Raw genomic sequence first — 23,697 nt, 5'->3', positions numbered from 1 at the left:
ATTTATTTATTTTGTGATAAAATAAATATGACATAATATTTATCTTTTTAACCATTTTGTAAGTATACATTTGAGGGGCATTAAATACTTTTACAATGCTGTGTTCCCATAACCACTGTCTATTCCCCAAAACTTTTTCATCCCCAGCATAAACTCTGTACCCATTAAACAGTAATTCCCTCTCTTCCTTCCCCTTAGCTTCTGGTAACGTCTGTCTTCTTTTCTATGTGAATTTGAGAAGGCTGAATTTTTGTCTCTTTTGTTTGTTGCTGTTATTTCCAGTGCTGAGAATTGTGCCTAACACTCACTCTGATAAATGTTTGTTAAATGACTGAAGGCATGGTGGATAAGGTTGAAGAAATAAAACAAAACAAAATAGAGAATAATTAAAAATTATTGTAAAGAAGATACATATGGAAGACAAACAAAGAATGCACAATTTGGCATAATGACTGTTCCTGATAAAGAGAGCAGAACAAGTGGATTAAAGATAATGTTAAAAGATAATGTAAATAAAGGGAAATTTACTAAAAATCTATGTCAACAGATCAGTAGGGCATTCAGGATCTCAGGAAAATTAAAATGATCCACACCAAGACATAAGCTAATAAAGTCACCACATCAAGCTAATAAAGTCAGCACATCTTAAGGACAAAATAAAATTAACTTTTCTAGACATTCAAAATAAAAGCAAATAATGTGTAAAGAGAAAAATATCAGGCTGACCTCAGCCTTTTCACAGGAATATTCATTACCCAAAGATCATAGAACATTATTTATAAAGGTCTAAGGGAAAGAAAGTATGTCCCAAGAATCTCATATGTGGCCCAGCAATCCTTTTAGTGTAAAGGCATACTCTCAAGTGTGCAAGAACTTAGAAAATACAGCACCCTTGGATTCCTTTAAAAACCACAAAAAATAATTGTTGAATGGCAAATTCTAACTAACCAAGAGTTGAATTCAAATAAAGGGGTGGATTAGAGATAAACATCGAATCTACACATAGAACTAAGACAACTGTGGAAATTAAGGTACAGAATAGAATTTGTTATCTTGACAATAAAAATTCCAAAATCAGTGTTTTTATATCCTATTTCCTTTATTTAAGGTTATTTAGGAATACTATTTTATGAAGTAGAGAAATATTTGCCTAAAGTTCAATAGTTCTGATTTCAGTTGTTACTTTTCCTTCAGATAAAATCATCTAATCCTAAATTCAATACACAGTATTTTAAGATGGTATTTGTAATGTTATAAAAATAGTATTTATAAAATTATAATATAAAATAGTATTTGTAATATTTGTAATAGTATTTGTAATATTATCTGTTTGGCTAATTTTTTCTCTCTGTATAGGCTTAAAAAATGTCTGAATGATATCCAGCAAGTAGTGATTATTATTTCTATTTAGTATTGTGCTAGAGGTTCTACCAGTGCAATAAAGCAAGGAAAGGGAATAAAAGCCTTTTAAAGTACAGGCTGTCTTACTCACAAATGACATGATAGTCTTTGTAGAAAATCCTACAGAATCTACAAAAAAGCAACTAGAATTAATAAATGAGCTTATTAGCAGGGTTGCAGGATATGAGATCAATTTACAAAAGGCAATTATATTTCTATACATTGTCAATGAACAATTTGAAGTGAAATTTAAAAACAATACTATTAATAGCATCAAAAAATATGATCAATTTAGGGATAAACTTGATTAAAAATGTGTAAGACCTATATACTGAAAACTATAAAACATTGCTGAGAGAAATTAAAGAAGACCTGTATAAGTGAGAGATAAACTGGATGCATAGATTATAAGACTTACTGTTGTTAAGATATTAGTTCTCCCCAAATTGATCTATAAATGCTATGTAACTCTGGGGAAAACCCAGCATCTTTTTTTTAGAAAGATTATTCTAAAATTTGTATGGAAATTCAAAGAATCTAAAATAACCAAACCAAAACAACTTTGGGAAAGGAGAACAAAATTGGTACTATCCTATTTTAAGACATAAAGTTATAGTAATCAAGACAGTGTGGCCTTGGTGTAAAGATAGATATATAATTGAAACAGAATAGAGTCCAGAAATAAACTCACATATAAAGGTAACTCATTTTTTAGGGGCACCTGGGTGGCCCAATCGGTTAAGCATCTGCCTTCAGCTTGGGTCCTAATCTCAGGGGTCCTGGGTCTGGCTCCCTGCTCAGCAGGGAGCCTGCTTCTCCCTCTCCCTTGCCCTCAAATAAAATCTTTAAAAAATAATAATAATAAATAAAGGTAACCCAATTTTTGACTAAGATGCTAAGGAAATTCAATTGGGAAAGAATAGTCTTTTCAATAAATAGTGCTGGAACAATTGGAGAGCCATATACAAAAAAAAGCGAAAAAGGAAAGAAGGAAGGGAGGGAGAGAGGGACAGGACCATTTCAACCTTTACCTCACACCATATATAAAAATTAACTTGAAATGAATCACAAATCTTAATATATAGGTTAAATAAGTTAATATATAACTTAAATATTTATTAAACTTAATAAGTTAAATAGAACTTATAGAAAACATAAGAAAAAAATCTTAGGGATCCTGGGTTGGGAAAGATTCCTTAAATATAACAAAAAATCTAAGTAGAAAAAATTTGTAAGTTGGACTTCATCAAAATTTAAAATTTGCTCCTCAAAAGACACTATTACTAAAAGAGGCGAACAACAGAGAAAATATTTGCAATAAATATATTTGATGGACTTGTACATATAGAATGTATAAGGAACTGTTACAACTCAAAAAACAGGCAAAATATTTTAATAGACAACACATCAAAGAAGATAGATGGCTATTAAATAAGCATATGAAAATCTCATCATTGTTAATCATTAGGAAAATATAGACTAAAACCATGATGATATAACACTACATACCATAGTCAATTTGAATGACTAAAATTCACAAGACTATACCAGATGTTAGTGAGGATGTGGAGGAACTGGTACTTGCATAATTTACTGGTGGGAATATAAAATGGTACAACCGCTTTGGTAGTTTCTTTTTTTTTTTTTTTTTTTTTTTTTTAAAGATTTTATTTATTTATTTGAGACAGAAAGAATGAGAGAGAGAGAGCACATGAGAGGGGGGAGGGTCAGAGGGAGAAGCAGGCTCCCTACCGAGCAGGGAGCCCGATGCGGGACTCGATCCAGGGACTCCAGGATCATGACCTGAGCTGAAAGCAGTCGCTTAACCAACTGAGCCACCCAGGCGCCCGCTTTGGTAGTTTCTTAGAAATTAAACATAAACCATATGACCCAGTCATTTCACTCCTAGGTATGTACTCAGAGAAGTAAAAGCATATGACCACGCAAAAACTTACTTGTGAATGTTCATAGGAAACAGCCCCAATGTCTGTTAACAGGTGAATGGATAAACAAATGGTGGTATATCCGTACAATGGAATACCGCTCAACAGTGGGAAGGAAGAACTATTGATGCGTGCAACATCATGGATGAATCTCAAAATCATTATGCTGAATGAAGGCAGGCAGGCTAAAGAATATATTGTATGATTCCATTTACAAGATAATTGTATATGTATAAATATATAGTATAAAATTCCAGAAAATGCAAACTAATCTATAAATCAGTGGTTGTTTGGGAGGGGGATGCTATGAAAATGGAGCATGTGGAAATTTGGAGACATGATGAATATCTCAATTGTGGTGATGGTTTCATCACATCATATATTAAAACTTACCAAATTATATACTTTGATTATATATATGTGCAGTTTATTATATATGTTTCATTTCAGTAGAGCCATATTTTTAAAAAGTGAGTAAACTGAAAAAAAATATTTGCCTAAATGTCATCAGTTCTTTTCCTTTGTTTAAATCAAGTATGTGAAAATATAATACATAATATTTGTTAAAAGCGTGTGTAACTATCCATTTTTAAAAGATTATCTTTTGTTATTTTTTTATCATGTATCATTTTTAATAGAACAATCATGTTTTAAAAGCCTGGCCCTGAAAGCTGGGAATGAGAAGGAAGGAGAGTAGCTAATGGTACAGTTGGGTTGGAGGGAATATTTTCCTAAATATGGGAGTGCTTTTAGTATGCTTCTTGGCTTATGCACATGAACATCTAAAGAAGGAGAAGCTGCAGTGGAGAAGATAAAAGAGGTGGAATTGGAGCAGAGTCCTTTAGGGTAGAGGAGAAGTTGGGATCCAGGAAGCTGATGAGGCTCCCTTTCTCTAAGACTAGAAGAAAGAAGTGAGGATTAGTGTATATATATATATATATGGATAAATTTGTACACCCTGGGGCAGAAGGGTAACAGTTTGTCCCCAAGCCATGTTATTTTTAGTGAAAATAGGAAAGTATCCTACTGAGAAGAGGAGAGGGTAGGAATGAGAGGCTTACAGTGAGGGATGAAAGTTTAGGCTGGCCATATAGGGGAAGAGAAGAGAAGAATCTGACTAGGGACATGCGTACAAGAAAATTGTCAAGCAAAGCTTCTGTCATACACTTGGTGTGTAAGAGGACCTCAGTTTTCCTAGAAAATACCAAAAGAAGCATTCTAGGTAGAGTTACAGGTTACCAGTCTATGTTGCCTTTCCTAGATCTTCACTCTTTGTTATAAAGGGGAAACTTTTCAGAAAAGCAGAATTGTTTTGAAACAAACATGGGGTTGTATTATACTGTAGTTCTTCTGTAGCTTGCTTTTTTTCACTTCACAGTGAGTCTTGAAGATATTTCCTTGTCAGTACCTGTAGATGTCTCTTTTTTAAAAAGTACTTATGTATTTCTTATTATGGATATACCATAATTTATGTACCCTTTTAAGTTGTTTCTAACTTCTTACTACTAAATATTGCTATTGTGAACATCTTTGAATATATCTAAAGGTTGTAGATGCTTTTGCACATGTACAACTATAGTTGACTCTTGAGCAATGCAAGAGTTAGGGGCCCTTACACCCTACGAAGTCAAAAATCTGTGTATAACTTTTGACTCCCCCACAACTTAACTACTGATAACCTACTGTTGACTGGAATCCTTATCAATAACATTGAATGTTTTGATTAACATATATTTTGTAGGTTATATGTATTATGTACCGTATTCTTGCAATAAAGTAAGCTAGAGAAAAGACAACATTAAGAAAATCATAAGGAAGAGAAAAATACATTTATAGTATTGTACTATATTTATAAAATATCTCTGTATGAGTGGACCCGCACAGTTCAAACCCGTGTTGTTCGAGGCTCAATTATATTTCTGAGGCTAGATAACTTAGAATTATTTTGTCAGAGATAATGAACATTTTACATTTTGTTGGGTACTGTCAAATTGCCATTCAAATGGTTATATCAGTAGACTCCCACCAATTGAAATAATTCATTTGCCTCACCAAAAATTATTTCCTTTTATTTCTGTCAATCTTGTGGCCATAAAATATCTCCTGTTTTAACTTTGTATTTCTTCGTATCAGTAATGCTGAGCATTTTTTGTATGCTTATCGGCCTTTTTTTTTTAAAGATTTTATTTATTTGAGAGAGAGAGCGAGAGAGAGCAGCGAGCAGGGGGAGGGGCAGAGGGAGAGAGAGAAGCAGGCTCTCTACGGAGCGGGGAGCGGGGGAGCCAGACATGGGGCTTGATCCCAGGACTCTGGGATCATGACCTAAGCCAAAGGCAGACGCTCAACTGACTGAGCCACCCAGGCGCCCCTAGGTCATTTCTATTTCTTATGTGAATTGCCCATTTTTTTTGCCTTTCTTACTGATTTGCAGGAGCTCTTTAAGTATTATGATTTTTTTGTCTCATATATGTGGCATGTATTTGCTTCCAGACTGCTAATTCTAGAACAAGTTTTAAATTTTGATATCATTAAATCTTTCATTCTTTTCCTTGCTGGTTGGTGGATTTTGAGTCTTGCTTAGGAATGCCTTCCCCACTTCAAGATTACATAGATTTCCACCTAAAACTTTTATGGTTGGTCTTGTTTGTCCATTTTATGTTTACCTCCTTAATCCATCTGGAATTAATACATGTAAATGATATGGGGTAAGGCACTATCATTTTAGATTCAGTAACAAAAATAAATAATACAGAATATTTTCAGGTAATTCTGGGAAAGATAATAGAGACAACTTTTTTTCAGCGTTAACTTCTTAGAAGGAAACATTTTTGTGGTTCCTTTTGTATGTTCCAGTTTGTGAAGTGGCCACAAATTGTGAAGTTCATTGTAGGGCGAAGTTGCTGCTCATTAGCATTCACTTTTTTAAAATAGGGCCATTAACTTTTCCATCTAATAAAGAAATTATTAGAAGCACAGGTTTGCATTTCCCATTTTTTCAATATGTGACAAACCAAGCAGATGCATGTCTGATAGCAGTCAGTCCCTGTAAGTATTCTAGTTCATAGTTATGACAGATCTTTTAAAAAAGTAGGTTGTTTGTACAGTAATGAAAATACAGAGAAGGAAGACAGAAGAAGAAAATAGCAAGAAGAGATAGGAAGTGAAAGAAATTGAAAAAAAAAAGACAAGGAAATCATTGAGAGAACAAAAAAGGAAAGGGAAAATAAGAGAGGTCATCTTTTTTCTTGTGAAGGGAGAGTTTATGCTGTTCCAGGCAATCTTTTAAAAATTATCTCAGGCCCTATGAATAATAACAGCAATGTGGCTTTGTTGTTTTATTTATTTGGTTTTTATCTTTTGTTTTGGGGATGAGATGGATTTCTGCAATCCTAGTTGGTACCATCTTTTATCTTGTCTTTTTCATTTTTAATTTTTTAATCTTTTTCTTCATGATACATGTACTCTTTAATGCCCATCCCCCCTTTTCCCCATCCCCCTACTCACCTGAGCGAAATAGGTCAAATACCATATGATCTCATTCATATGTGGAATTTAAGAAACAAAACAGACGAGCAAAGGGAAAAAAGAAAGACAAGCCAAGAAAAAGACTATTAATTATAGAGAACAAACTGATGGTTACCAGAGAGAAGGTGTTGTCTTTTTTAATAGGCTGTTAGGTGTACACTGTTAAATGAGTTTGGGATTCTTGGAATCATGTTTCTTTTTTATTTCCTTTAGGCAACTGAGAATTTTGAACCGGCAACTTAGAGAACAAGAAAAATCTCAAAAGGCATCTGGTGCTCTGGAATGCAACCTTGAATGTAGGTAAAAGAACTTTAAGAACTGATAGTAAATTCTTTGTTCTGGAAATACTGATAAAGAATTGAGCTTTCTTAATTACTTTGTCTTAAGAAGACTTTTAATTTATATTGGAAAAAATAGGAATAATACTTCTTATTAAAAATTAAAGTAGCACAGAAACAAAAATAAAAGATCTGTGCTATTAGCAATGTCCACAATAGCCAAAATATGGAAAGAGCCCAGATGTCCATTGACTGATGAATGGATAAAGAAGATGTGAGATAGATAGATAGATAGATAGATAGATAGATAGATAGATAATGGAATATTACTCAGTCATCAAAAAGAATAAATCTTGCCATTTGCAATGACGTGGATGGACCTAGAGGGTATTGTGCTAAGTGAAATAAGTCAGAGAAAGACAAATACCATATGATTTCACTCATATGTGGAATTTAAGAAACAAAACAGATGAACATAGGGGAACGGAAGGAAAAATTAAGATAAAAATAGAGAGGGAGGGTGCCTGGGTAGCTCAGCTGGTTAAGTATCTGCCTTCGGCTCAGGTCATGATCCCAGGGTCCTGGGATCAAGCCTCTCATTGAGCCCCTCATCAAGCCCCGCATCTGGCTCCTTGCTCAGCAGGGAGCCTGCTTCTCCCTCTCCCTCTGCCTGCCGCTCCCCTTCTTGTGCTCTCTCTCTCTCTCTCAAATAAATAAAATCTTTAAAACAAAACAAAAAAACAGAGGGAGGCAAACCATAAGAGATTCTTAACTCTAGGAAACAAACTGAGGGTTGCTGGAGTGGAGGTTGGGGCGGGGATGGGGTAACTGGGTGATGGGCATTAAGGAGGGCACTTGATGTAATGAGCATGGGGTGTTATATGCAACGGAAGAATCACTAAATTCTACCCCTGAAACTAATACTACACTATATGTTAACAAACTGAATTTAAATAAAAAACTAAAAAAAAAGATCTGTGCTATTATATCCCAACAATATACCCCTATTTTTTTTTAAAAGGCTGTATTTCTTTCACATGTCTACTGTTCATATAGAATTGATCTGTTTCACATATACTGAGTTCCTACCATGTGCCCAGCACTAAAAGAACTATATGTGTTTTTTTTTCAATGAGATTACTCTGCATATGCTCTTCTGAAGCTTGCATTTATTCACTTAATATGTAGTAGACAATCTTTTTTTCCTTTCTTTTTCAAGTTTTTATTTCAATTCTAGTTAATTAACATACAGTGTAATAGTAGTTTCAGGTATAGAATTTAGTGATTCATCAATTACATACCACACCCAGTGCTCATCACAAGTGCCCTCCTTTATTCTTATCACCCATTTAACCCATCCCCCTGTCCACCTCCCCTCCAGCAATGCTCAGTTTGTTCTCTGTAGTTAAGAGTCTGTTTTATTTATTTATTTGTTTGTTTGTTTGTTTTAAAATTTTATTTATTTGAGAGAAAGAAAGTGAGTGAGAGAGAGCACAAGCCAGGGGGAGAGGCAGAGGGAGGAACCCGATGTGGGGACCATGGACCCCAGGGACCATGACCTGAGCCAAAGGCAGACGCTTAACTGGCTGAGCCACCGAGGCGCCCCAAGAGTCTGTTTTATGGTTTGCTTCTCTTTTCCTCCCCATGTTCATCTGTTCTGTTTCTTAAATTCCACATATGGGTGAAATCATATGGTATTTGTCTTTCTCTGACTGACTTATTTTGCTTTGCATAATACTCTCTTGCTCCATCCATGTTGTTGCAAATGGCAAGATTTCATTCTTTTTGATGTATATATATATATATACAATGTGTATATATATATATACACACACACACACACCACATTTTCTTTATCCATTCATCAGTCGATGGACATTTGACTCTTTCCATAATTTGGCTATTGATAATGCTGCTATAAACATCGGGGTGCATGTATCCCTTCGAGTCTGTATTTTTGTATCCTTTGGGTAAATACCCAGTAGTGCAATTGCTGGGTCATAGGGTAGTTCTATTTTTAACTTTTTTTTTTTTTTTTTAGATTTTATTTATTTATTTGAAAGAGAGAGATAGCAAGAGCAGGAGCACAAGCAGGAGGAGTGGGAGAGGGAGAAGCAGGCTTCCTGCTGAGTGGGGAGCCCGATGTGGGGCTTGATCCCAGGACTCTGGGATCATGACCTGAGCCGAAGGCGGACGCTTAATGACTGAGCCACCCAGGTGCCCCTATTTTTAACTTTTTGAGGAACCTCCATACTGTTCTCCAGAATGGCTGCACCAGTTTGCATTCCCACCAACAGTGTGAGAGGGTTCCCCTTTCTTCACATCCTCACTAGCACCTGTTGTTTCCTGTGTTGTTAATTTTAGCCATTCTGACTGGTATGAGGATGTATCTTGTAGTTTTGATTTGGATTTCCCTGATGTTGACTGATGAGCATCTTTTCATGTGTTGTTAGCATCTGTATGTCACTTGTTGTTAGCATCTGTATATCTTCATTGGAAAAATGTCTATTCATGTCTTCTCCCCATTTTTAAACTGGATTATTTGTTTTTGGAGTGTTCAGTTTGGTAAGTTTTTTATGTATTTTGGATACTAACCCTTTATCAGATATGTCATTTGCAAATATCGTCTCCAAATATTCTGAAGGTTGCCTTTTAGTTTTGTTGATTTCCTTTGCTGTGCAGAAGCTTTTTATCTTGATGAGGTCCCAATAGTTTATTTTGCTTTTGTTTCCCTTGCCTTAGAAGACCTATCTAGTAAAAAGTTTTTACAGCCAATGTCAAAGAGGTTGCTGCCTGTGTTCTCCTCTAGGACTTTGATGGTTTTCTGTCTCACATTTAGGTCTTTCATGCACTTTGAGCTTATTTTTGTGTATGGTGTAAGACGGCGGTCTAGTTTCATTCTTCTTCATGTGGCTGTCCAGTTTTCCCAACACGTTTGTTGAAGAGACTGTCTTTTCTCCATTGCATATTCTTTCCTGCTTTGTTGAAGACTAGTTGACCATATAGTTGTAGGTTCATTTCTGCGTTCTGTTCTGTTCCATTGATCTGTGTGTCTGTTTTTGTGCCAGTACCATACTGTCTTGATTACTGCAGCTTTGTAGTATAACTTGAAGTCTGGAATTGTGATGCCTCCAGTGTTGCTTTTCTTTTTCAAGATTGCTTTGGCTATTCAGGGTCTTTTGTGGTTGCATACAAAATTCGGGATTTTTTCAAGCTCTGAAAAATGCTGGTGGTATTTTGATAGGGATTGCATTAAATATGTAGATTGCTTTGGGAAGTATAGACATTTTTTTTTTTGAAGATTTTATTTATTTATTTGAGAGACAGAGACAGAGAGAGCATGAGCAGGGCGAGGGGCAGAGGGAGAGGGAGAGAGATAAGCAGACTCCCCACAGGGTATGGAGCCTGACACGGGACTCGATCCCAGGACCCTGAGATCATGACCTGAGTCGAAACCAAGAGTTGGACGCTCAACCATCTGAGCCACCTAGGCGCCCCTCCATCCCCTCACTTTTGATCTGCAGGTGTCTTTAGGTCTAAAATGAGTCTCTTATTTTTTTTTATCCATTCTGATGCTCTATGTCTTTTGATTAGAGCATTTAGTCCATTTACATTCAGAGTAATTATTGATAGATATGTGCTTAGTGCCATTTTATTACTTGTTTTGTCATTGTTTCGAGAGATTTTCTCTGTTCCTTGCTAGTCTTTGTCACTTTTGGTCTTTCCTTCCCACTCAGAGAGTCCCCATTAATATTTCTTGCAGGGCTGGTTTAGCGTTCATGAACTCCTTTAGTTTTTGTTTGTTTGGGAAACTCTTTATCTCTCCTCCTATTCTGAATGATAGCCTTGCTGGATAGAGTATTGTTGGCTGCAGATTTTTCCCATTCAGCACATTAAATATATCATGCCACTCCCTTTTGGCCTGCTAAGTTTCTGTGGAGAGATCTGTAGCTAGCCTTATGGGTCTGCCCTTGTAAGTTAGGGACTTATTTTGTCTTGCTGCTTTTAGAATTTTTTTCTTCATCACTATATTTTGCAGATTTAACTATAATATGTCTTGGTGTTGGCCTGCTTTTGTTGATTTTGATGGGAGTTCCCTCTGCCTCCTGGATGTCTGTTTCCTTCCCCAGATTAGGGAAGTTTTCAGCTTTTATTTCCTCAAATAAACCATCTGCCCCCTTTTCTCTCTCTTCTGGGACTGCTGTGATACAGATGTTATTACATTTAACGGAGTCACTGAGTTCCCTAGGTCTACTCTTGTGATCCATCATTCTTCTTTCTCTGTTTTGTTCAGCTTCATTATTTTCCATAACTCTATCTTCTGTATCACTTATTTGTTCCTCTGCTTCTTCCATCCTTGTGGTCATTACATCCAGATGGTTTCAAATCTCAGATACTACATTTTTCATTTCTGCCCGATTGTTTTTTCGCTCTTTTATCTCTGTGGTAAGGGCCTCTCTGAAGTCTTACATGCTTTTCTCAAGTCCAGCAAGTATCCTTATGATTGTTGTTTTAAATTTTCATTCAGGCATATTACTTATATGTGTTCCTTTTTTTCTTTTTATTTGTTTTGATTAGATCTCTGGCCATGACCTTTTCTTGCTCTTTTGGGATGAATTCCTCCATCTTGGCATTTTGTCTGGGTCTCTGTCTTCTACTGTGTGTTAGGAAAGCCTGTGATATTTCCTGCTCCTGAGAATAATGACTTCATGAAGAAGAGGTCATACAGTGTCCAGTCCAGGGCCTGGTGCTTCAGGGAGCATCTCTGCTGTGTGCTGCGTGCACTCAGCTGCTGTGTTTGGCTGCTCTGTCCCTCAGGTCAGTCGTCTGCAGAGGTTCTCCTTACCTGCCGTGGGCAGTGTTTGAACCTTGGCCAGAGTGTGGCGAGTTTTAATTAGGTATCTCTGGCCTGCTTGTTAAATGAGACTTGATGCTATTTCCACTAGAGCCGAAGCCTTGCAGAACTCTATGGTTGGTAGACGTGGTGCGTGCAGGGGTTTGTGCTGGTCTTCTGGGAAGGGGCCTGCTGCACTGGTCCTTAAACAGACGTGTCCAAGAAAAGCAGACCAGTAGACCGCAGGGCGGGACTTGGTGTGAGCAGGTAGGCAGCCAGTGTTGGTGCTGTGCTGCTTACCAAATTGGTTTATGGTGAAGGTGGGGGGTGGGGGAGGGAAATGGTGCCAGCCAGCCCCTTTGTTCCCAGAGAGGGGAGTCAATGCTTGCTGCTCTCAGGGAGGCCCTCTCAGAAGAGTGAATAATTTCCCCTTGCGTGTCCTGTGCATTTTTCAGATTGCTGTTTTTACACTGTCCATCTCTGGGTTGCTTGCCTGCCTGGAGCAGCACAGTGCACTTTGGGCTCCATCCCAGCCAAGCCTGCTGACTTTTAAAACTCCAAACTCTGTGGACCTGGTGTGGTAGAGACTTGCGCTGGTCTTCCAGGGGAGGGTCTTGCTGCACTGGGACAGAAGGGCAGTTATGCCAGAGGACGGGGGCGTGGGGTTTGGAGCAAGCCAGTTAAACAGCCAGTGTCCTGGTTAGCTGCCCTCAGCAGGTGTCACTGCACCTTTGGTGAGGGGTGGGAGAGGGAAATGGCACCTGCTAGCTCTTTTGTCTGTGGAGAGGCAATACCACCTCTCACAGATGTGCTCCTGGAAGTAGGAACAGTCTTTCCCTGGGCCCCTTAGGTGATCCTCACACCGTGCTGTCTGCCCTGGGGTTGCTTGCCTGCCTTCTCTCCAGGAGCAGGGCAGTGCCCTCAGAGCTCTATCCCAGCCAAGCCCAGGGACCTTTAAAACTCCAGTCTTTGAGCCCTGCTGGTTGCAAACACTCAGGAAAATAAGCCCCTCTCGTTTTCCCAGGCAGTGGCTTTGGGGAAGTGTTCTCCTTTTAGGTATTCCTGTGTGCCCCAGTCTCCCTTCGCTTTCTCTGTGACCAGGGCTCCCTCCCCTCTGCAGTACCTGCAACCCTCTTCTCCCCCAAACCACAGCCCTGCACTTCCTCTCTTCCTCCATGTGGCCTCTTCTCTCCCTCTAGGTGTGCAGTTTGTTCTATCAGTCCTCAGATCAATTTCTTGGCTGTTCGGAATGATTTGATAGTTATCTAACTGTGTCAAGGGACGAGGCAAGCCTAGGGTCCTCCTACTATGCCACCCTCTTAGCTCCCCCCCCCAATAAAATCTAGGGGGTATTTTTCTTTCTGTTTAAGAACTGTACAGATATTCTGCTTATGTGGTTCCATCCTAATGTATTTGAAGTTCTCTGATGATCGTTATCTAGGTATCTTCCCAGTGCAAACAGGGCTGCAGTAAAAGTCTTATACGTATGTCTTTGTGCACATGTGTGAGCATTTTGTAGATTATAGCTATAGAATTATTGAGTTAAAGGAGATATACCAGTTGTAATTTTGACAGATATTGCCAAATTGTGCTTATGGATCATGGCATTTAAAATAATAGAAAAAAAAGGAAAAAAACCTATACCAGAGGAAAAGGTGAGAACTGTTTGTTTCTTTGTTTGTTTTTGTATTCTTGGGATCTTTTCCTAAGCCTGACAAAACTCCGATGCCACAAAGGAAAAGATGATAAAATTTGTCCTCAGAATTTTTTTTCACTTTCTGCGCAGCAAAATTATAAACACATTTAAAACACATCAACAAAATGGGGAAAATGTTTTCATAATACATGATATGACAAAGGCTTAATTTTTTAAATATATAAATAGCTCTTACAAAGCAATAAGAAAAATATGACCACCCAACAGAACACACACTTCATAAAAATGCTCATCTTCACCAGAGTACTTCTGGAAAAAGTCACTCTGATTCCCCTATGAATAAACAGTGGGGGTGGGGATGGGTGGGAAAGGAGGCCAAGATGGGAAATGGGGAGATTGATGGTTGCCATTCTAAATAGCTAATCTCTTTTTAGTCTCTGCTCATTTACCTTAATGTTCCCTTAATGTGCATATATGTTATATGCACAGGTATTTTTCCAGAAAGATACCAAAGTTAATAGTGATTGCCTTTAGGAGGAGAGCAGAGGTAGGGTGGGGAGGAAGATTCTTCATTGAGAATCATTTGGTGTCATTGGTATTTCATCGTGTTTGAATTTTTTTTACTTTGTGCATGTATTATTATTTCATTAATGAAGGTAAAAAAATTTTTTTCAATGCCCCAGATATCAATTGGAGAAGAAAGGTATGACTTCTGCATCAAATTTTAAAAATATATTTAGTATTTATATAGAACTACTCAAGCATATAATTGTTGAGCAAAATCAATAAATTCCAGATCTTTTCTTTTTTAAAAACAGATCTTTTCCAGGTTTGTGCTTTTTAAATTCGGGCAACAATTATTTGATCTGTTTTGTCTTGCAGTGTTTTCCCTTCAGTCATTGAACAAGTCCCTGCAAAACCAGTTACAAGAGTCACTGAAGAGCCAGGAATTACTGCAGAGTAAAAATGAAGAACTTTTAAAAGTGATTGAAAATCAGAAAGATGAAAACAAAAAATTTGCTGGTATATTTAAAGAGAAAGATCAAACTTTACTTGAAAATAAACAACAATTTGACATTGAGACAACAAGAATAAAAATTGGTACGTATTTGAATTGTAGTTATGGTTACATTTTTTCAAAGATTGAGGTAACTGAACCTTTTTTGTGGTTTCAGAATTGGAGGAAGCCTTGGTTAATGTGAAAAGCTCCCGGTTTAAGTTAGAAGCTGCTGAAAAGGAAAATCAAATATTGGGAATAACATTACGTCAGCGTGACGCTGAGGTGACTCGACTGAGAGAATTAACCAGGTAATGTTGACTTCATTTGACTAACTTGCCTCTTGTCAGATTATTTATAGACTTCAAAAATCATTGTAGGTCTGCTCTCTTTCCCCCTTTTCTCTTATTTTGTCAATAATTTCTAATGATGTTTTCTTCTGCTCCAGCTGGGTTTAGGAATGCCAAACCTGGCTCAGTGCTTTTTTAAACCATGTGATTCCAGGAAAAGGGCTCTTGTAAGGAGCTTCAGCTTTTTATAAGTAAGCTGAAGAGTAACTTAGCAAATGGTGGAGAGCCCTCTGGCTCTGAAGCCAGAGAGACATGAGTGGAATCCCAGCTCTACCATTGTACTAGCTGTGTGACTTTAAGCAAGTTATTTACCCTCTCTAAACCTCAGCTGTAAAGTGGGGCATGATTAGGGTTGATGGGAACACTAAGAAATCATTCACATGAAGCACTGAGCACAGAAGCCCTCATGCCAGATGATCTTAGGAAAGTCATTTAGCTTCTTTGAGCCTCAATCATTTCATCACAAAAGTGAAGGAATTGGCAGCAACCCCTAAAAGCCCTTGCTTCCCTAACATGTCTTTTCTCAAATAAATACAATCACCCCACTCAATTTTTATATGATACGTACTTTCAAAGTTCAGTTTTCTCTTTTTTTTTTTTTTAAAGATTTTATTTATTTGACAGAGAGAGAGAGCACAAGTAGGCAGAGTGGCAGGCAGATGGAGTGGGAGAAACAGGCTCTCCGCTGAGCAGGGAGCTGGATGTGGGGCTCGATCCCAAGACCCCAGGATCATGACCCGAGCCGAAGGCAGCCGCTTAACGGACTGTGCCACTGTTTTCTCTTGAGACATTTGTTAAGAATTGGATTTCCAACTACATATTTAAATCCTAGAGAAGTCAGTAATTTTGATGAATATCAGCAGATCTGACCATGCATTTGAATGATCCTGGAAGTTCACAGTTCCAAATATAAAACAATTTTGAATATAAAATAATCTCCTTTATATTTCAAATGAGAAGATCTGTTTTGAATTATGAACTTTTGGGAAATAGATGAAATACTGATATATATATGTATATACAGGGTAATTTATTTAGTTTTGTAAACATTTGAAATGATTATAGCTATGTTAATATAGAAATATTGCTTTTTTCACATTCACATTTCATTCAAACTTTTATTGAACAGTGGGGACAAGCAAAAGACACTTGTATATCTATGTAGTGTTATAATTAATTAGGCTCTAGTCAGAGTTTCTAAAATGTTGGCTTATACCACTCTTGTTCAAAGTAAAGTGAGAGAACGTCCCTCCTTATGAAAGCCTTTATAAAATTGCCGAAGAAAAACATCTCCTCTTTTTAGAGGAGTAATTTTGGGATGAAAACTCTGTTATTATCAAGTATTTATGATAAAAGAAGCCAGTCACAAAAGATCACATTCTATGATTCCACTTAATATGAAATGCTCAGAATAGGCAAACCCGTGGAAACAAAAAATAGATTAGTGGTTGCCAAGGGCTGGGAAAAGAGGGGAAGAAGCGGGGAGTGAGTTCTAGTGGGTACAGAGTTTCCTTTTGGGGTGATGAAAATGTTCTGAAATTGGATGGAGGTAACAATTATATAACTCTATGAATATACTAAAAACAACTCAGTTATACACTTTAAAAGGGTGAATTTTATAGTATATAAATTACATCTCAATAAACTTTTTTTTAAAAAGTACGTATGGTGTATAGTCCATTTGGAAAAGAAAACTAGGACAGCAAGTCAGCATGGTTAGATTCCTTGAGCAGTTGCGTAGGTGTCCCTGAGCATCTCCTCAGTATAGGCCCTGAGGAGAATATAGCAGAAGTAAAAGGAGAGTCATGTTCACTGGTGACTTGGAGAGAAATTAAAGATGAGTGTCATTTGAGAAAGTGCGTAAGGGGCATGGTGCTCTGCCTCTAGGAGAAAATGCAGCAGAGGATCTAGTTGCCTGAGAATTTGCTTTTCATTTCACAGGCTTTACTTCATACTACTAAATCTAGCTCCTTTATGAGCATGGAATCAGAAGCTGATGTTATTTTTTATTTATAATGTACTTTGATTTTTTTCTCAAACTCTTCTCCATCCCATATCTATTATTTTGTTTGTCCCCATCTATGATGGAAAGATTTTAATATCTGCATTTTCATAGATGGAGAGATTAGGACCATGTAAGTTAAATATTAAGAGAAAGTTAATAACAGAGCTGGGACTGGAACTCACGTTTCTTAATCCCTAGGCAGGTTTTTTCTCACTCTTGCACATGACATATCCTTAGCTAAAATAGTTTATTCCTGGTAACAACTCCATGCCTAATTTAGTCTAAGTGAACCTTAGTATTTTTTTTTTTTTAATCTGAGAGACGGAGGGATGAATGGATGGATTCATTTGCCTATTCATATATTCAACAAACATTTATTGTATATCATGTCCCAAATATACACGTGTGAAATACAAAAATATATAATCATATTAGTTGCTGAATATCCATGTCATCGAGTTAAAAGCTTATTCTGGCACCTTGATGATGGATATAGGAAGACACATCCTTTTTTAAGAATAACTCGACTAAATACTCTTTTAACATGTGTGGTGCATTTGTGAAGAAAATTAATAAAAATGTAAGGGCAATTTTCATAGTAAGTAATAGTATAATTATTATAGAAATTAGCATAAATGGAAGCACACGGAAATGAAGGGACTTGCCTGACTTTCAGAGCTCGTTGTGCCCAGGCTGGTACCTGAGCCAAGATTTTAAATTTCCTCTTGAGCCTTCCTTTCTGGTTTGGAAAGCACAGCTGCTCTCTGACAGAAGAAGACATGTTTTTGGAGAGATTCTTCTACCTGTGTAGGAGATACCTTTGTACCTGCTCATTCTTTCAAAATAACACAGTCTGACTTTTCCCGTGTTTTTTTTTAATGGCTTTTTATTTTTTTTTTTTCCTTTTTAAAAAATTTTTTATTTAAATTCATTAATTAACATATAATGTATTATTAGTTTCCGAGGTAGAGGTCAGTGATTCATCAGTTTTATATAACACCCAGCGCTCATTATATCACATGCCTTCCTTAATGTCCATCACCCAGTTACCCCATCCCTCCACCCCCCTCCCCTCCAGCAACCCTCAGTTTGTTTCCTATGATTAAGGGTCTCTTTTGGTTTGTCTCCCTCTCTGATTTTGTCTTGTTTCACTTTTTCTTCTACTCCCTATGATCCTCTGTTTTGTTTCTTAAATTCCACATATGAGTGAGATCATATAATTGTCTTTCTCTGATTGACCTGTTTCGCTTAGCATAATACCCTCTAGTTCTATCCACATTGTTGTGAATGGCAAGATTTCATTTTTTTGATGGCTGAGTAGTATTCCATTGTGTGTGTGTGTATATACACACATACACACACCACATCTTCTTTATCCATCTAGTGTTTTTTTTTAAAGGAATGAAAAGGATTCACTTGCAACTAGAGCCTTTTCTTAACATTCACCCTAACACAGAAGCATAGGAAATGAAAAAGGTCATTACTTCTTGTATATTATCTGCTTTTAGAAAAGACTGTGTCTAAAATATTAGGTGAAAATGTTTTGCTCTCCTTTTCTAAAGACTCTCGAGATTTTCCTATCATGTGTTTTCCATTGTTGTCAAGGACCTTTGCTTTTTATGCTGGGGATAAATCCTGCATCATGACTATTAACTCACTCATTAGATTAACTGGCCTCTTTAAATGATTATAGAAACACAGTGGGCAAGCTTAGCATTGTCTTACAGGGCTCAGTACTACCCCTGCGTTTTCTGAAGATTCAGTAACAACTTCAAAATCTAAGTATTCCCACGGATGGCAATTTTTTTTTGTCAAAACAAAATAAAAAGTTCGTATTTGAGCTAAATTCACCCACATTGGTGATTGATAGTATGTTTGGTGATACCCTGTGCGATTTAGTTAATTAGGAACATCTCCAATACGATAGCTGGGCTACTGTGACCACTTTAATTTTGCTTTTGACAGAGAGTAAAGCAGCAATATCTGACAGTACAGCTAAAGCTTCATGTTCAACTAGCCCATCCTTCTTCCCTATAGTCATACACCTCAGTAAGATAGATGTATGGTTTTTGTATGTGTTGTAAATAATCTCTTAAAGATTTCACAGAATTTCTGAGTGCCTTTCTCAGATTGTTGGAGAGGGATAATGGGACTAGAAGGTACACGTATGAGTTCTAAACAAATACCCTAAACCAGTTCTAAGCAAATACCCTAAACCATCTTTCCGTTCTCCAGCCTTCAATAATTTTGAAATACATCCTATCACTTTTTCAAAATTTTACTACAACACATGTTATAAAACCATTAAAATGTGAGGGAAAATTAATATATTTTCAGTGAACAAGTGGTAAATAGTCTCATAGCTTCTAAGAACACTCTTAAGAGTGCTGATACTTATTTAAATTAGTATATTTTTATAAGTAGCTGAGAAAGAACCTTGAATGTCTATTATAAAGATGTGTCAGTTATCTAAGCATTAAAAATCAGTGTGTTTAGGTGTATCCCACATATAGAAACAAATATATCTACTTTGTAGCTATTCAGGTGTTTGTATTGCTTCCTTTAAAATTTTGACATACTGGGACGCCTGGGTGGCTCAGTTGGTTAAGCGACTGCCTTCGGCTCAGGTCATGATCCTGGAGTCCTGGGATCGAGTCCCGCATCGGGCTCCCTGCTCGGCAGGGAGTCTGCTTCTCCCTCTGACCTTCCTCCCTCTCATGCTCTCTGTCTCTCATTGTCTCTCTCGCAAATAAATAAAATCTTAAAAAAAAAAAAAAAATTTAAAATTTTGACATACTGTCATTCCTTTACTTACAGAGATTTTTCTTTTAGTTTCAGAGACAATGGTCAGTCACATTTCTTGTTTAAATCAGAAGCTTAGTGATTACCATTAATTTCCAGAGATTAAACTTATTAATGTCATGTCCCTTCTTTCTTCATCACTGATTTTGTTCACAGCAAAGATAACATTTTTATTTAAGTCTGGAAAGAAACCTCAATATAAGTATTCCTTTTCTAAAAACAAAATGAAAATTTTAGTATGTAGTCTGATCGAATTAATTAGTGGGTGATTATTCATTACAGCATTTTTAAAAGATATGTTCATATAACATTTTTTGTCTTTTAGTAATAGTTCATTAGCTTCTTGAGAGAGGTATGAGAAAAAGTGGTAGGAGCCATTGCCATTTGAAGACCAATCAGAACTCAGAATGTGTTTAAAATGACAGGGTAAGGGCGCCTGGGTGGCTCAGTTGGTTAAGCAACTGCCTTTGGCTCAGGTCATGATCCTGGAGTCCTGGGATCGAGTCCCGCATCAGGCTCCCTGCTTAGTGGGGAGTCTGCTTCTCCCTCTGACCTCCCCCCTCTCATGTGCTCGCTCGCTCTCCATTCTCTCCCTCGCAATAAGTAAAATCGTAAAAAATTTAAAAAAAGATGACAGGGTAAGCCAGGTTGGAAAAAAATTTGTTTTTCCTTTTGTAGGGGAAAAAAACACTCATTCTATATCCAGACATATAATCACTGCTGTTTAGTATAGAGATTTCCTTTTAGTATTTTGTTTGGATGTGTGTGACTATTTTTACAAAAATAGTATTGTATCCATGTTACTTATGGACTGCTCTTTTAAGTTTAACTTATATAATGAACATTTCTCCATCAATAAATATTCCTTACAACACAACTATAAATGGCTATGGTGCGATTATAGCATAATTCAATCATTCTACTGTATTTGAAGATAGAGATACTCAATCCATCTATTTTCTATTATAAATTTTATCTTTGTAAGTGTATCTTTGGGTACAGCCTCTTGATGTATATATGTAGGATAAATTCCTAGAGTGCAAATTAGTGGGTCCAAAAATGTGGGATGTACAAATATTTAAGACTTCTGACGTATTGCCAGTTTGTGCTCTGGAAGGGTTATACCAGTGCACACTCCCACTAGTAGTACCTGCCTCTTCAAGCTTCTCTAACAGTGGGTATCAGTCTTATTTTACCATGTTAATTTGATAGGCAAAAAAACAAACAAACAAAAAATCACATTTAAAAATTTTGAACTTCTCCATTTAGAAGTTGAACTTTTAAAAAGTAGGCTAGTTGTAATCTTTTAAAATTACCTGTTGATGTCCTCTGCATCTTTTTAAAAATTGATGTATTTCTTTTCATATTTATATGTAATTACCTATATATGATTCAATTCAAAAAGACCAAAAGCTTGGTATAAAATGGCTTTAATAGGACTACTAATAAAAGCTGCCATCAAATGAACACCCATATAGCCTGAAGCAGTGCTAAGCACTTTACCCTCATATTTTATTATTTTATCTTATTTAATGTTCATTGTAATTCCACAGTAGATGTCTTCATTTTGCAATGAAGGAACTTGAGATTCAGAAAGGTTGAATGACTTGCCCAAGATCACAGCTAGTGATAGGATTTGATTCCATTTCTGTCTGACTTTAAACCCCAAGTGGTTTTTCTTATAACACACTTCTGGCACCTAGCTGTTGCTTATACCTAATTATCTCAGATAATTATCTCCAACTATCCTTTTTTCCCAGTATTGTTCCAGTGCCCTTTGCATATATATTTTGAATGGAGAGAAATAACTTCATTCATCCACACCATTTTGCAATGTTGCTCAAGAATAAAGCATTTCATACTTTAAGTGAAAAAAATTCCTAATCCTGTATTTTTAAATATCATTATATTAGATTTGATATAGACCAAGATCTTTTAATCATTTGTTATTGTAATTTACTCGTTCCAGACGCATTCTGTGATTTTGTGCTTTTAGTTGCTTTCTTCCATGTTATGAACCAGGTGCTTGCCTCAGATCCTTTCTTTTGAAGATGAGGTATAAATAAATAAATGAAAGAAACAGGTAAAAAAGAATAATTAGTGTACTAAATTCTTCTTAACAGAACTTTACAGAGCAGTATGGCAAGGCTTCTCTCAGATCTTAGTATGGACAGTGCTCGCTGCAAGTCTGGGAATAATCTTACCAAATCACTTCTGAACATTTATGAAAAACAACCTCAACATGACCCAATCCCTGCTCATACTTCCATAATGAGCTATCTAAATAAGTTAGAAACAGATCACACTTTTACACATTCTGAGACACTTTCTGCAGTTAACAATGAAGAGAGCATGGAGCCAGATAGACCTTATGAAAATGTCCTGCCCTCCAGAGGCCCTCAACATAGTCACACAAGAAACACAGAGGAAGCATCAGGCCCTGGGATGATTTCTACGCTTTCCAAACAGGTTTCTGTTGAGGAGAGCGAAATTACAACTCTAATAGACAATGAGTGTAATTTGGATAACACAATTTACATTCCATTTGCTAGAAGCACTTCTAAAAAGACGTCACCACTATCTAAGAGATTATCCCCCCAGCCACAGATCACTGTGGCTTTGCCACAGCTGGTCGGCAACAGCGGACTTGTCTCTGAAAAGGCAAATAAGTCGTGTGAACCTGGAGTTTGTTCCTCTTCCAAAAAGGAAGCCGAAGATGCACCTGAGAAACTTCCCAGACCAGCTGATAGGGAAGACAAGCAGCTCCTCAAGAAGATAAAGGAAGCCATCAGTAAGATCCCTGCTGCGTCTGAGGAGCCGCCGGAGCCGGCTGTGGGCCCTGGCCCCGCCACCCGTCAGGGCAGCGGCATTCGAGGGAGGAGTAGCGCGGTCTCCGACGGTAGCTTTTTAAATTCTGACATGACGTCAGACTGGAGCATCTCTTCTTTTTCAACGTTCACTTCTCGTGACGAGCAAGACTTCCGGAACGGCCTTGCAGCGCTGGACGCTAATATTGCCAGGCTCCAGAAGTCCTTAAAGATGGGTCTTCTGGAGAAATGAACTCAGAAGAATAAGGGACTGAGTGCTGCTTCTAAGAATAGACCTTGGCTGCACTGAATGTATATTTTAAATTTCTTTAGAGAAATGATGTTTTATACCAATTATGTATGATAAGTGTATGAATAATAAATGTATTATTGTCCTTATTGTATTTGAACATAAAGGAGTTTGTAAATCTTGCACTGGTTATAATTCTGCCTTTCCGCACTAATTCCTTTTCGGCCCTTTAGCTGAGGACGTTCTCTATTTTATAAGTAATATGAACAAAGTTAGTCTCTGCTTCTCTGTACTAGCACTTCTTAACTACTCAGTGTCACCTCTGTCCGTGTAAGCACATTCGAGCTATTAGAAGCCTGAGTGTTGTGCTGCCACCAATACCTCCTGGTCACCGGCCGGTGTCTTTATGCACAGTGCTTGGGCAGGCCTTAGCATTAAAATGTTCTGCCAGCACCAGGACCTCCTCCTACTGGTTTTTAAGTATTGGTGCTACAACTTCTGAAGGACCCAGATATAATCTCTTTGACATGTCCAGATTTTACAGATAGGGATTTCTTAAGTCTAAAAATACTAAATGAATTTTTAGTAGGTTTTTTTCATAGAACTGTCCATTAATATTTTTAATGTTTCTTCCAGTATTCATAAATTAATTCATTGGTGTATTTGGAGATAACAGGCCACAACTCTTCAACAACATAAGTTACAAAGTACAGTTCAGAAATATAAAATACAGCAAGGATGAAAACTGTGTCATCTGTCTACTCCCAAATATTCAGTTGTTATTCATATGCAGAAATTCTTAAGATTATTATATGATAATACAAGAAGAGCATTGTATTTTGCCCTTA

General features: G+C 37.0%; 1 protein-coding gene across 4 annotated transcripts in view; it reads left to right on the top strand.

Annotated features, from left to right (window-relative positions):
* CCDC14 (coiled-coil domain containing 14) overlaps positions 1-22,986 on the top strand; it is a 40,492-nt gene extending 17,506 nt beyond the window's left edge. For 2 of the 4 annotated variants that reach the window (XM_044914311.1, XM_021692497.2), the window contains 4 exons: positions 7,083-7,165; positions 14,521-14,739; positions 14,814-14,946; positions 21,916-22,971. In XM_044914311.1, coding sequence (XP_044770246.1) covers positions 7,083-7,165; positions 14,521-14,739; positions 14,814-14,946; positions 21,916-22,852 — 1,372 coding nt within the window. In that variant the 3' untranslated portion in view covers positions 22,853-22,971. Of the gene's footprint in view, positions 1-7,082; positions 7,166-14,520; positions 14,740-14,813; positions 14,947-21,915 lie in introns of all 4 variants that reach the window. The other 2 variants (XM_044914310.1, XM_044914315.1) reach the window with 2 other exon arrangements.
* Positions 22,987-23,697: the final 711 nt, after the last annotated feature.

The sequence above is a fragment of the Neomonachus schauinslandi genome, chromosome 1, assembly GCF_002201575.2.
Source record: "Neomonachus schauinslandi chromosome 1, ASM220157v2, whole genome shotgun sequence".
NCBI classification, from domain to species: Eukaryota; Metazoa; Chordata; class Mammalia; order Carnivora; family Phocidae; genus Neomonachus; species Neomonachus schauinslandi.
Note: the sequence above shows the minus strand (reverse complement) of the source record. Positions and strands in the feature narration are given on the sequence as shown.